This window comes from Drosophila gunungcola (genome assembly GCF_025200985.1).
Source record: "Drosophila gunungcola strain Sukarami chromosome X unlocalized genomic scaffold, Dgunungcola_SK_2 000049F, whole genome shotgun sequence".
NCBI lineage: Eukaryota > Metazoa > Arthropoda > Insecta > Diptera > Drosophilidae > Drosophila > Drosophila gunungcola.
Genome location: NW_026453193.1, coordinates 117,854 through 131,485, shown reverse-complemented (window position 1 = coordinate 131,485; position 13,632 = coordinate 117,854). Strand labels below are relative to the sequence as shown.

Below are 13,632 nucleotides of genomic sequence, written 5' to 3'. Positions count from 1 at the left end.
TTTGTATATATGATAAACTTTTTTCTATGTTAACTTGTATTAAAGGAACACCGAACTGTGCTAATGAATCAGACTGTTATACGAGACTGCCGGACTATAATTAAAATCTATAAATTTTGAGGAAACTGACAATTATTGAAGCACCCGTTCTAACTGTAAAATTGACCTTTGGCCTAATAAGAGCTCCTATACAAATAACGTTGACTTTCATGCATTCGCTTAATGCATAATCCAAACAATTATGCACCCATTAACGATTCGCTTGAAAAGTGTTATACGGACTCGAACGACGACAAAAACCCTTGCAATCCGTTGAGTTAATTTATCTACCAAATACATATGTATCTACGTACTCGCGTATGTATGTATGTGAAAGGCCCTGTTCTCTAGCAATATTTTGTCAAGTTAATTGATAGATCTTTGAAACAAGAAAAACAACAATAGAAACATAACGAAAACGAGAAGAACAAGAAGATGATGGGCAGCGCAGCAAGTCGAGTCTCTGGAATGGCTGCCGTGGTGCGAGAGAGAGACAACGACAACGCACGCCACTGTTGCCATTGAGCGACTCCTGCGAGCGACTGCGAGTGCGAGTGCGACGACGATGTGGTCGCAACATACCGTTTTCTTACTCTCTACTCTCTAATACTTAATTTCCACTAGCTGTATTTAAGTATTGTGTCCGTTTGGTTCGTCTGTACTTAAACATTTTTATGTCTGCCATTTATCAGCTGGATGTTCGTTCTATAAAATTTAAAATTCCAAAAGCAAAGCAAAACTACAATCTATCTATATGTATATACTTATACCTATCTATGATACCCCACTCGCAACACTTCTAACTTAGATATGGCAACAAATGCATGTTTCTTTACTACTCGTACAACTACTACTCCTAATCTGGATGTGTACATAGCATACATCTTGGCACGTCTCTCTTTAATCTCTATTCTACTCTGGGCATGTTTAGTGTTAGTCACAGAACGATAACCGATAACTAAAACCATTACCATATTTGAATAGAAAACGAAAGTGAAATCGCAATCGAAATCAAAATCCGAATTCGAATCCTAATCCGAATCAAAATCCAGCAGCAAGAAATTAAAAGTGCTGACGGAGAAAAGAGACAGACCGATCGATCGACCGACTGCACGTTTCCAACCGAATGATCTCTCTGCCATCTCTCCTTATCCATAGCTCTGTAAATGTATCCGTCTCTGTTTCGTGGTATGCCGCCAATGAAACTAGTAGTGTGCTTAGCCCTCAACTTAAACGTTAACCATTAACCGATACTTAAAACCCTTAACCGATGCAATGAATGAATGTTACTTATAGCACACTGAGTCACTGTTCAACTATGTTACCCAACTGTTTTACCGTTATACGCCTACTCTGTACGTCTGCAGGTGCGCGGATCCGACGCTCCACAGAACAACATCACGTCATGGAAAAAAGTTTGCAATTGGCACAGATCTACAAACGTTATGTAATACAGACAAGAACCGAATCGCCTTAAATCGAGAACAAAGCAAAAAAAATTAATCCCCTATAAACCAAACTGAAACTGTAACTCAATAACATACGCAAAAAGCGATCAACTGAGCTGATAACTCTTATCCTATTATATATACATACATAAATAATAAGCAATAAGCAAATGCGACGTATTTAACCAAATGTACTTATACGAAACTCTTCTATTCCTTTTCTCTCTTCTCTCCAATGTGTTTTGTCGGTGTCCAACGATTACGATTACGATTACGTTACGTTTTATGTTCTTACCTTTCCGTGTTTCATTTCCTTTTGATTTCTGTGTTGATCTTTGGTTGTCTTCTTTTACCATTCCAGTGGCGACCACAAGCAATAGTCTTTGAAATAGTAACCGATAAGAAATTCGATATAATCATTATGTTATTCATTGGTCTGAACATGTTCACCATGACCCTCGATCGTTACGATGCGTCGGACACGTACAACGCGGTCCTAGACTATCTCAATGCGATATTCGTAGTTATTTTCAGTTCCGAATGTCTATTAAAAATATTCGCTTTACGATATCACTATTTTATTGAGCCATGGAATTTATTTGATGTAGTAGTTGTCATTTTATCCATCTTAGGTAAGTAAAACCGAAAATCAATTTCCAAATTAACCCAAACCAACCACCACCAACCCAACCGCCAACTAAATAGCCAAAGTATGCAAATCGACCCCCGAGCTCTTAAAAAAAAAGAAACACTCTTTGAATTCAGGAACAGTTAAATGATCCTAGAGTCGTAAACTCTCCTCTCTCTCCCCCACTCTCTATCTCTCTCTCTATATCTATATGCATATATTTGATGTAAAAATCTTTCTGTCTCTGCAACAGTACGCTCCTCTCTCTTTAAGTATTATACCTTCTAATAATTGTTGCCAATTTGCTGTCGTATAGGTAATGCGTAATTCCATTGTTCGATGTTGATTCGTAATCAAATCCCCCAATTCCCAGCAAAACAAACAAGCAATGTTATAATCCCCTCCCAATCGATTTGTTGTGTCCAAAAATTGTTGTACCGCGATTGTTCATATTGCGATTAAATCCCAGATGTTATACTTGTGTTTATTACGGGATCAAGATCACTTTATGAACAGATCAATGTTGTTGTGCTTAACGTATTCCAAGTTATGTTATTGTTTTCGCTTTTATTATCGCTTGCCATTTGCATAGTTAGCTGAGGATGCTATAATGCTATAAAAAATATGTGTTATACATCTTTTATATAGTCATCATTTGTTTAAATCTATCTTAACATATCCGTAAATTTGTTTTAAAGATGCAAAACTATTCTTATCAAGCTATAAAATTTTTATACACGCTAAAAAGATTCTCAACTCCTTTTAAAGGTCATGTAATTTTTTTCTAATACAATTAATCAAGAATCTAAAAAGTCAAGTAAGTCTCCGAAATTGTTAATTAATCATTTTATCAAAAAAGCTTTAAAACTGTTATAGTAATTTATAAGTATTTTGCAATTATTCTCTAGCCTTACTGCTATAAAGTTATACAGAATGCCCAGCTAAAATTGCAAATGCGCAAACGACCAATTAATGGTGTATATTTTTAATTGTTGTTGTTGTAATTGCCAAAATTGTATGTAAAATAAGTAAATCGATGTTGAATTTTTAATTTAGCCTATGTTGAAAAGTAAACGTAATACATTGCAATATTGGTGTTGATTTGATTGTATTTTAAAAGTAATTGTTGTCGTTCGTAGCTGGCGTTAAATTCTAAATATTTGTACTTGACCATTAACCTGATATTTTTTCGTTATCAATCAATACCAACAATTGGCAAATTTCAATTGAAGTTTGTCGAAAAAACATTTTTATTTTATTCAAGATAAAATGGGCCAAGTGCATCTCCAATTTTACGTTATTGTTCTATTTTATTTGAACTTCAACTACAAGAAATAGACCGAAAAAATTGCGCATACGTAAGCACAAAAAAGAACGAACAAATGGAAGAGCTAAACCGACCCATTTTCAAATATACTCGCAAACTCAAGTAGGAATTGGCTATTGAAGAAAACGAGAAACGAGCAGGATAAACTATACAAAAGATGGCTTAAAATATGCTTTACTACATTGACCAATGCAACAGAGAGCCTCCTTTTTGGTGCCGAGTGCGTTGAAAAGGATGCTTTCAACCGTTCTGTTGCTGTCGAAGGTGTTACCCCCGATTCGAAATGCGCCCAAAAAAATATTTTGTCTAGCGAACGACCCTGAAACCCATCCTCCAACCCCAACCTCAACCTTTGTCCAACTCCAAGTCAGAACTAAAACCAAAACCAAAACCAGAAAACGGAACCCAAACAAACCGATCGCATTGTGTTTTTTTCCCTACATGTACAAGTTTTTCGTTTCACTTTTGAGATAACTATAGTTTGTGCGAGAGAAGCTTCAAGTAAACCTTTACTATTTAAGAGCTGCGAAACTTAAATGTTGCTTACGCTTCCTTTATCTCATATGTATATGTTTACTACTCGCCAGAGACTCACACGCGCCCCAACTTGTTCTCAAACGCACTTTCCAAGAACCAAAAAACAAAACTAAAATGCTTTCAGTTTTTTTTCGACCGCCCTTTAAGTATGCTTCCTTATTTGGCTTCGATGTTGCGACAGACGCAAAGTGATATCCTCATAGACGAATATATTAATACACGCTTAAGGCAAACGAAAACAATCCTAAAAAAAAAAAAAAAACAAAAAAAAATAAGAGAAGAGAACGATGACTGAGCTTTTGTAAATGCAAATTCTTTAAATAACAAAATAACATAAATAACAATAAAAAAAATACCAATAAAGAAAAACAATTGCCAACATACACTCTTACACCCAATCACACACACACACACACACACACACTCTACATACGTTAAATGGCTTGCACAAAAACGCATAAAAAATATTAATCGAATCGAAACGAAACGAAACGAAATGAAAGTAAAAATCAAGATAAACTCAATTACACAAGATTCACTCAGAGTTAGGTGTCAATGGGCATTCCACAAGCATTCCACTCTGTGCGATTGTCGGTTGCATAACTCTGTCAGCTACTGCATACAGGTATCCAGACCGAAACGATATCCAACTGGGTATCCCGACCCCCAAAGGGGATCCCCCAACGATAAGATCAGAGCCAGGAGCTCTGAGGGCGGGGCCCCAGCCAGGACAATGGCCATGCGGACTGTCTTAGCGCGCAGATCCTGCAAGGCCGTTGAACTGGATCGGACCGGACCCAACGGCAATCCAACCCAGCCCGAGCCCGAACCCGAACCCGAACCCCAACCCAAAACAATGCACCGGTTCGTTCCGAGCCCCGTTGAATAGTGTGTAGCCCATGCCGGAGGGTTCCCGCCCACAATCAGGCCCACAATCTCTGCAATTTTCAAGAAATTAATTTTCAAAAAAAAAAAAAAAAAAAAAAAAACATGGATGGATATACCGTAGCAATAGCCTGAATCTTCTTAATGGTTTTGGTCCAATCTACGATGGAGATTATGTACTTTACTATGAACGTAGTAAAAAGCATACAACTTTGTATATTCTATAGACGAGTACTCCTAACCACCCCCCTACCCTCCAATGGTGCCCATGCCATTCCCTGGTGCGGGACTTGACCCCCATCAATTACCCCTTCTTACTTTCTTTCTAGAACTCCTTCTAGCCCTAGTCTTAAGAAGCTTTCACCTTTTTTCCTACTTTCATTTTTTTAAACTGGTTAAACCTTTTTCGAGATCGCTGTAAATTCGCTCTCAGCTCAAAATTCCAAAAGTCCTGCAAATAGTTCGTTCGACCATGCCCCCTTCCAACGCCCTTATGTCATTGCTAGAGCCATCAAACAAACGATGAAAAAAATAAGAACAAAAAACGAACCAATGAACATTTTGATCGCCGGGCAGCGAACGAACTTTGCAGTGTTTAGTATTTGGCACTTTTAAAATATGCTGCGGATTATCGCTAAAGAAAAAAATCGTAACCACGCATTAAAACCAGAAACGAATTAAAATGTATTTTTATATATATGTATTAGTATATCGGTATACGAAATCCGGGCTCCAAAATTTTCTTTTGATGCTACTTTTGCTGTCGCTGCTTAAACCAACGCCAACGCCAAAGATCGCCTGCTCCTGCGCCAGCTGCTCGCTAACAGCCAAAGGATATCGACTGCTGCTTAACCTGTTAACTGTTAACCGTTTACTGTTAACCGTTCAGCATTTTTTAACCGTTTACTCTCTAACCTTAATGTCTTAAGTTTTGATTACTTTTTCGTTTTTTGATCGTTTCTTGATCGTTTTACGATCGTTTTTCCCCATCTCTCTACATTTTGGTTTTTGCGCAGCAATCCCCTGATTTGATCTAGGCCAGCTGTAAAATCTTGAAAACCTTTGTGTTAACTGTACCTGTACTGCTAATCTGTATACGTAACCAGTAACTGTACTTTGACTGTATATGTTGTATATGTAATTTAACTGTAATTTAATTGTAATACTTCCGCCCCACTTCGATTGTTCGATTGCCGTACCCCTTTTCGTTTTTGTATTTTCGTTCAGCCTGTTTATGTTTTGTGTCTAAATACCAAATACCTTAATGTAAATTTTTTTTCAAACTGTATATATTATTATTATAATTATTGTTATGTATCCCTATCCCAACTGTATGTGTGTACGTGTGTGCGTCTGTAAATGTTGACTGACGTTGGAGAAGATAAAGGAGCGGAGCGTGCCGACAACCTAATGCTTTCCATATTTCAGCTATGTCAAGTGTTTATGTCTCGAGCTCCCGGAGCTTTAGTCGTCAGCTAAAACCCGTCCAGTCCCACAATATCCCTAGTCCCGTCCACGAATCCCGCTCTGATACTATATAACTCAACTGATTTCTATTCACAAACTCAATCCCCAATCCGCTGCCAAATGTTCGCCGCAGGTCTTGTACTTAGCGATATTATCGAGAAGTACTTCGTGTCGCCGACCCTGCTCCGAGTTGTGCGTGTGGCGAAAGTGGGTCGAGTCCTGCGACTGGTCAAGGGAGCCAAGGGCATCAGGACACTGCTATTCGCGTTGGCCATGTCGCTGCCGGCCCTGTTCAACATCTGCCTGCTGCTGTTTCTGGTCATGTTCATCTTCGCCATCTTCGGCATGTCCTTCTTCATGCACGTGAAGGAGAAGAGCGGCATCAACGACGTCTACAATTTCAAGACCTTCGGACAGAGCATGATCCTGCTCTTTCAGGTAAGAGGCCCAGCCACAATTCCGTTGACGGTTTATGTTGTCTATTGTTGTTGTCGTTGGGTGATGTTGCCACGACCCCGTGCCAAAAATATCAATCTACTAGATATACCAACTACCTCTCTGACCATCGATCGGCGACGCTCTATCGCTGGAGTTTGTGCGTCGATCGATGGCCGGGGGAAACAAAAAAACACAAGTGGTACCGTCAATTTTGTCGGCCATTTGTTCAGTCTAGTGGCAACATCACAATGTTGATTGAAGCTGCGGTAGTTGTTGGTAAAAGCTAAATTAGTGCGATTTTTTGATTAACCTTCGATTTAATTTATCGATTTGTTTAAGTCTATCTGTCTATCTGTCTGCCTATCGGTTTTCCATTTAATCTTTTACGTTCCCTGCACAAAGTGCGCCAACGATCGATAAACAACTCGACTCACTCTTACCTTTTACTTTGCACCACGGCATCAAGTGAAGGACCAAATTGAATTGGTCACAAACTGGTGCCATGTATAACAGCTTTCAAAAATGGTTTTGCGCTTGATTTTTCTTTCAAATGATTTGTATCTAACGTATACGCTTCTCTGTATATGCATAATTTTAGTAAATTGTACAAAAAACTAAACTAATTCAGCTCTTTCAACAAACACCAAATGAAATGTTGAGTTTCCTCAAGACACCTCCTCCTGCCCAGAAAACAACAAACCCATCCACCGAAGTATTACCAACTATAACTTTATGTAAAAAAAGAAAAGGCAAACTGAGAGAATAGATTCGATCTAAAGATCCAGGGATCAAACGCCCATCCCTCTCTATATTTCTTCTCTCTCTCCCTCACTCTCTATATCTATTTTCTTTTCAACTATATTTCTTCTATCGCAACTGCTTTAAACATTCTTTCTATCTTCCCTACATTTGGAGTCTAAAGACTCCTCGAGCTTTACAAGTATTAAGAATGCTTGCCACGCTTACCGCTTTGAATCCCCTAGTTTTCGGGCTAGAGGTCCCCGCATTTGCCATCCTCTAAGCCACGCCCCTTAATCGCCCTTCAGACCGGGCAAGGGCGATTTGAATGGCCTACCAGCTTGCTCCATTTTCGGGGCCGGATCAAAGCAAAAAAGCAGCCCATTATCCGCAACGTAACCGCATACCGAATACACACTCAATGTATAACTACTAACTATAGCCGTAACTGTACTAACCACCTACCGTATGCCATAACTAGTTTGCTTAGCCCAGCGATCCCAGTGCCGAACGTTTGACTAATGATGACTCTTCTTGTTATTGTATCTTCTGTCTTAAACTTCTCTCTCTCTCTCTCCCACCGCCCACACACGAACACACCGAAAAACACACCTGTACCACCACGAACGAACGACCTGACATGCATCGATAAATATCGATATATAAATATCGATGCATCGAACCATGCCCAACCGATCGCACAACTGCCAATCCAATCCTTTGAATTTGTATTCGATTGAAAATCGATAATGCTCGCGTTGCTACTCCAAAATTTGATGTACAACTTTAACTCCTAACTCCTAATCCAAAATTGCAACTCACAAATCCCAATATACAATTAATGATCCTTAATCGTACCACCACAAATTTTCGATCCTAATTTGACTAATCGATTATCCCGAATTCCTTCTACGAACTTCCCGATCTGATCCCCAAATCCTTATCCTATTAAAACTGGCAGATGTCGACGTCAGCCGGTTGGGATGGTGTACTGGACGCCATTATCAATGAGGAAGCATGCGATCCACCCGACAACGACAAAGGCTATCCGGGCAATTGTGGTTCAGCGACCGTTGGAATAACGTTTCTCCTCTCATACCTAGTTATAAGCTTTTTGATAGTTATTAATATGTACATTGCTGTCATTCTCGAGAACTATAGTCAGGCCACCGAGGACGTGCAAGAGGGTCTGACAGACGATGACTACGACATGTACTACGAGATCTGGCAGCAGTTCGATCCGGAGGGCACACAGTACATACGCTACGACCAGCTGTCCGAGTTCCTGGACGTGCTGGAGCCCCCGTTGCAGATCCATAAGCCTAACAAGTACAAGATCATATCGATGGACATACCCATCTGTCGCGGCGACCTCATGTACTGCGTCGACATCCTCGACGCCCTCACGAAAGACTTCTTCGCGCGCAAAGGCAATCCGATAGAAGAGACGGGCGAGATCGGCGAGATAGCGGCCCGCCCGGACACGGAGGGCTACGAGCCCGTGTCATCGACGCTGTGGCGCCAGCGGGAGGAGTATTGTGCCCGATTGATCCAGCATGCCTGGCGCAAGCACAAAGCGCGCGGCGAGGGAGGTGGGTCCTTCGAGCCGGATCCGGATCAGGGTGGTGGTGGCGATGGCGGCGATCCGGATGCCGCCGAACCGGAGCTTGATGAACCGACGGATGCCGAGGGCCCCGAAGGAGATGGAAGTGGTGTTAATGGTACAGGAACTGGAGATGGAGCTGCCGATGCCGACGAGAACAATGTAAATAGTCCGGGTGAGGATGCAGCGGCAGCAGCAGCGGCAGCAGCAGCGGCGGCGGCGGGTACGACGACGGGAACGGCGGCGGGAAGTCCGGGAGCGGGCAGCGCCGGACGACAGACCGCCGTTCTCGTGGAGAGCGACGGGTTCGTGACGAAGAACGGCCACAAGGTGGTCATCCACTCGCGATCGCCGAGCATCACGTCGCGCACGGCGGATGTCTGAGCCAGGCCTCGCCCCCCCCTCCAAGATGCACGCGAGTATTAGCATGAGTACGTGTTGGATGTTGCATGTTGCATCAGCGACGTGCAACAACAGTAAGCTAACAACAACAGCGAACATGGCGAACAACAAGCATAATTTTCTGCTATATAATGAAAGTACAACATACAAACAAATACAATAACAATAAAAACAACAACAACATCATCATCAAAAGAACAACAACAACAACCGATGAAATAACGAAGAACAACAACACCAGTGTAATGTCTTTGAGTTACATATATGTAAACCCGCATTATTCAGTTAACGAGTCAGCAACCAACAACAATCATACTTAAGCTAAACCGAAATGTCTAAATAATTTGTAAGCAACTCGTAGTCCAATCAATTTAGGCGTTTTTCCAAACAACTATTGGCCTAAGCAGGTGAAAGAATATGATAAACATCCATACACACAAACACCAACACACACATTAACATGACCATAAACAAGTATAATCCCCAAAAAAAAAAATAATCGAAACAGATAATAAAGTGAAAGAACGACGAACAAGCTCTAAAAATTGTATTTGCCAGTAGTAAGACAACAAACAACACGCTTGATTTAACTAACTACTTATTAAACGAAAAAAAGCAAATAACAAGAAATAGAAGAGGAAGACGTGCGTACAACGGTAAAGGTAAGGGAGCAGAAGCAAAACCTCAAAAACAAGTCCCCCAAAAGCTACATTCTAAAATAAACAAGATTAACTTTTTTAACTTATTCTAAACGAGATGAGAACACCAATTTGCATAGTTTGTATTGTACATTTATCCAGCTAAATAATAAAAAAAACCAAAGGGAGTAAATCAAAAGCGGACCTGAAACAAGTAACTAAAGCAACACCAATAAAAATTACCGCCTGAACTGCCATTGAAAGCAATACGAACCAAAAAAAAAAGCAAAACAAAAGAGAGAAAAATAAAAGCGAAAGCTAAATGTCAAAGTATATTTACACAATATTCATACACCCACTCACACGTACACCCGCAAACACAGAAGGAAGGGAAAAGGTCACCCTGGAGAGTAATAGGCAGACAGAGTAATTTCAGATTCAGAAACGATCTTAAGCATCGATCGGACATATTCCCTTTGCAGTTTCGATTCCCATTATCCCATTGGTCCAGCAAGAGTTCAAAAGTTCAAAGCAAACATTTCACTCATAGAGATCGGATTGTTGAGGTAATGTCCTCATTTTGAGGTTATGTCCTCACCATGAGGTTATGTTCTCACTTTGAGGTTATGTCCTCGCACACCCACATTATACACACAAACAAACACCGAAACACCAACACAAAGCGACAACAGTACCATACAAAATCTTTGGAGTTGGGGCGCATGGAGCTAAAGAAAGTGAGACGAAGTTGAGTGAAACCTTAAAGAAAAACCTTATCAATTCAAATTTGAATTCGATCAGTCAAAAAATCGATAAACAAAAACAATTTACGATAAGAACGCGCAGGAAGTGTCTAAATGAATCGAACAATACCAAGAATGTGAAGTGAAAGAGAACCAGTACCGAAACAAGTTCAAAGCGAGTCGAAGCAAGTGCTATAAGACGAATAAAATAAAAGAGAAAATAGCTGAAAAAGCGTTTGTGCCTAGCACAAGACAAGACTAAGGCAAACAAAGAAACGAAAACGAGTGAACAATTTAAACAAGTTTTTGTTTTCAAAGTGCTCTATTTTCACATACTTCTTTTTTATCTTAACCTACCAGTAGAATCGAGCAAAGGTCGCGATTATTACTAAATTACACAATGAGCAAGGAGAGTAAATACGAAACGAATATATATTACACGTAATTATAACATAACTAATTTAACTAAAATACGATATTGATACTGAATTGAATTCAAACAAAGTTTTAGCCCGACAGCTTAAAAGCGTAGCATACATTTCAGAGGCTGCTGCCATAGCATTCGCTTTCCTTTTCGTATCCGCCGCAGCCGCGTTATGACGAAGGACAAGGTGATATGAAAGATTCGAAAACCGATAACCAAACCAAAAAACAATTAGAATATTCCCTTCAGTTGCGATCAATTTTGCCAAGCTAAGCTTTGTTTGAATCAGCTTTACTACATTTGATTTTTTTGGTTTCTCTGTCGTTTCATTTACTAGCAATGCCTTTTCGCCGCTGTTCAGTTCTATATCGACAAGCAAACGATTACCGATTACCAATTACAGATTACGATAACGTTCAATAATACTCCATCGAATGGCCCCACTACTCTGACAGTTGGGGATCATTTAGGCTCGAGAGCCGCCGCAAACGAAATTAAATGTGAGGTTTCATTGCGCACACACACTGAACTCACTCGCCACATTCACCCACTTACCCAAGAAACATCAAGAAACTCAGAGACACGTAAATGCTTTGCTTTTGCTTCAAAATTGCTGCAATCGTAGGAGGTGAATGAAAAAATAATACTTTGGGATAAAGCGCTTTTTGGTTTTGAGAATAAAACTATTTCCAATTCACCCACTGACACTCACGTCCACGAAAAAACACACACAGAGACAGACATGGACATTGAAAGGACCTTCTTTCAGTGGCAATCCTCTTTTCGCTGACTTGCTCTCACTCGATCTCCGACACGAATTAATACAATTCTACAAAGCATGCTTTCACACACTGCCTGACTTTTACCTATCTGTTGAATCAAATACAAATGCGGAACTTGTTCTGAGCACATCCACATCTAACCACTAAAGACTAAACAGCATCGTACAAAATTACTCAATAACAATTGAGAAATCACCTTCGACCAACCAATTATGTGTTTTGGATTTGCCATACCCTTTTCGACATAATTATGTTTCATTTAGTTCCCAATACTTTATTACTTGTAGTTTGGAATTACCTTGAAGCAGTTGTTTGATTGCACATGGCCAGAGTGTAGAACTAGTTTGTTTTCTTGGTATAACAATGTCAGCACTTTTATGACACATTTGTATGACAGTTGTAGGCCACAGTCTTCAAACAATTGTATAACAGTTGAATTAAAATGTCAAACTAAATTTCATGTACAGTTGAGCACTCCTGAAACGGTTTTACAAAAGAAAGAAACACATTTGAATTCAGCATTGGCCACTTCGCATCGATCAACTCTCTCAATCCGGTTGTACGACATTAAATTCAAAAAAAAAAAAATTAGATCAAGCCGCAACAGTTCAGATTTCACCGTCTCAAGGCGTTTAAACACAATTTATCCTAACCAACACCAAAAAGTAACGCAAACAACAAAAACTGTAGAGTAATTAACTTATGTACATTATGGGGACCAGTTTAAGCGTTGCCTTAAAGTCCAAAAATTAAGTGTTTATTTGTTGCGCACGCTTTTACAAGAAGCTTTGTCAATGATCAGTAAACCGTTAGGATTGTGCTACAAATAGGCACCCACACACCCCATCATCTTGACCCTGTGACCCCCTATTAACCCCTTAACCCCTTAACCCCTGAAAACCGCTCACCAAACCCCCTGACGCAACGCAACCCGACTCGAACAGACTCCGCTTTGGTTCGCCTTAACCTCATCGTATTACGTATTTCCCCCACATTGATTTTTACGCTTGCCAATTGTCAATTTTGTAACGACTTGAATGTAGCTTCATTATTATACATTTTGTTGGCTGTTTGACAAATAATACGAGTACCCACTTTGATAAATAATAGGACACATGAAAAAATAACGCAAAACGATTAATCGCTTAGTCGAGAATAATAAACGAAACATGCTATAAACTAATAACAGAAAATTAAGTTTGAAAATTCCGTACAAAATGCATAAGTTTAACGAAAAAAGCATATAATATTGAGAAAACTAAACGAATAATATATCTACTTATACTGAGTGCACTGTTATAAACGAGGGGCGGGGCGAGATTAAATAAACAACAACAACAACAAAAACGAATCAAACGAATATGAAAATGAAAAACAAAACAAAACAAAAAAGAAAAAGAAAAAAAACATATTAATAATGGTATATACTTCAAGATATTGTATTATCTATGTGTGAATAACTTCATCTGCAAAACAACAGCCACACACATGAAGCTTATGCGACAAGCAAACAAAAAAAAAAAAAAAAAGAAA

The 13,632-nt window shown here is 39.7% G+C and overlaps 1 protein-coding gene across 1 annotated transcript in view; it reads left to right on the top strand.

Moving 5' to 3' along the window:
• Positions 1 to 13,632, top strand: part of LOC128261044 (sodium channel protein para) — a 69,277-nt gene extending 55,645 nt beyond the window's left edge. The window contains 3 exon segments of the mRNA XM_052994472.1: positions 1,849 to 2,119; positions 6,465 to 6,769; positions 8,469 to 13,632. Of these exon segments, the coding sequence (XP_052850432.1) occupies positions 1,849 to 2,119; positions 6,465 to 6,769; positions 8,469 to 9,494 (1,602 nt within the window). The 3' untranslated portion in view covers positions 9,495 to 13,632.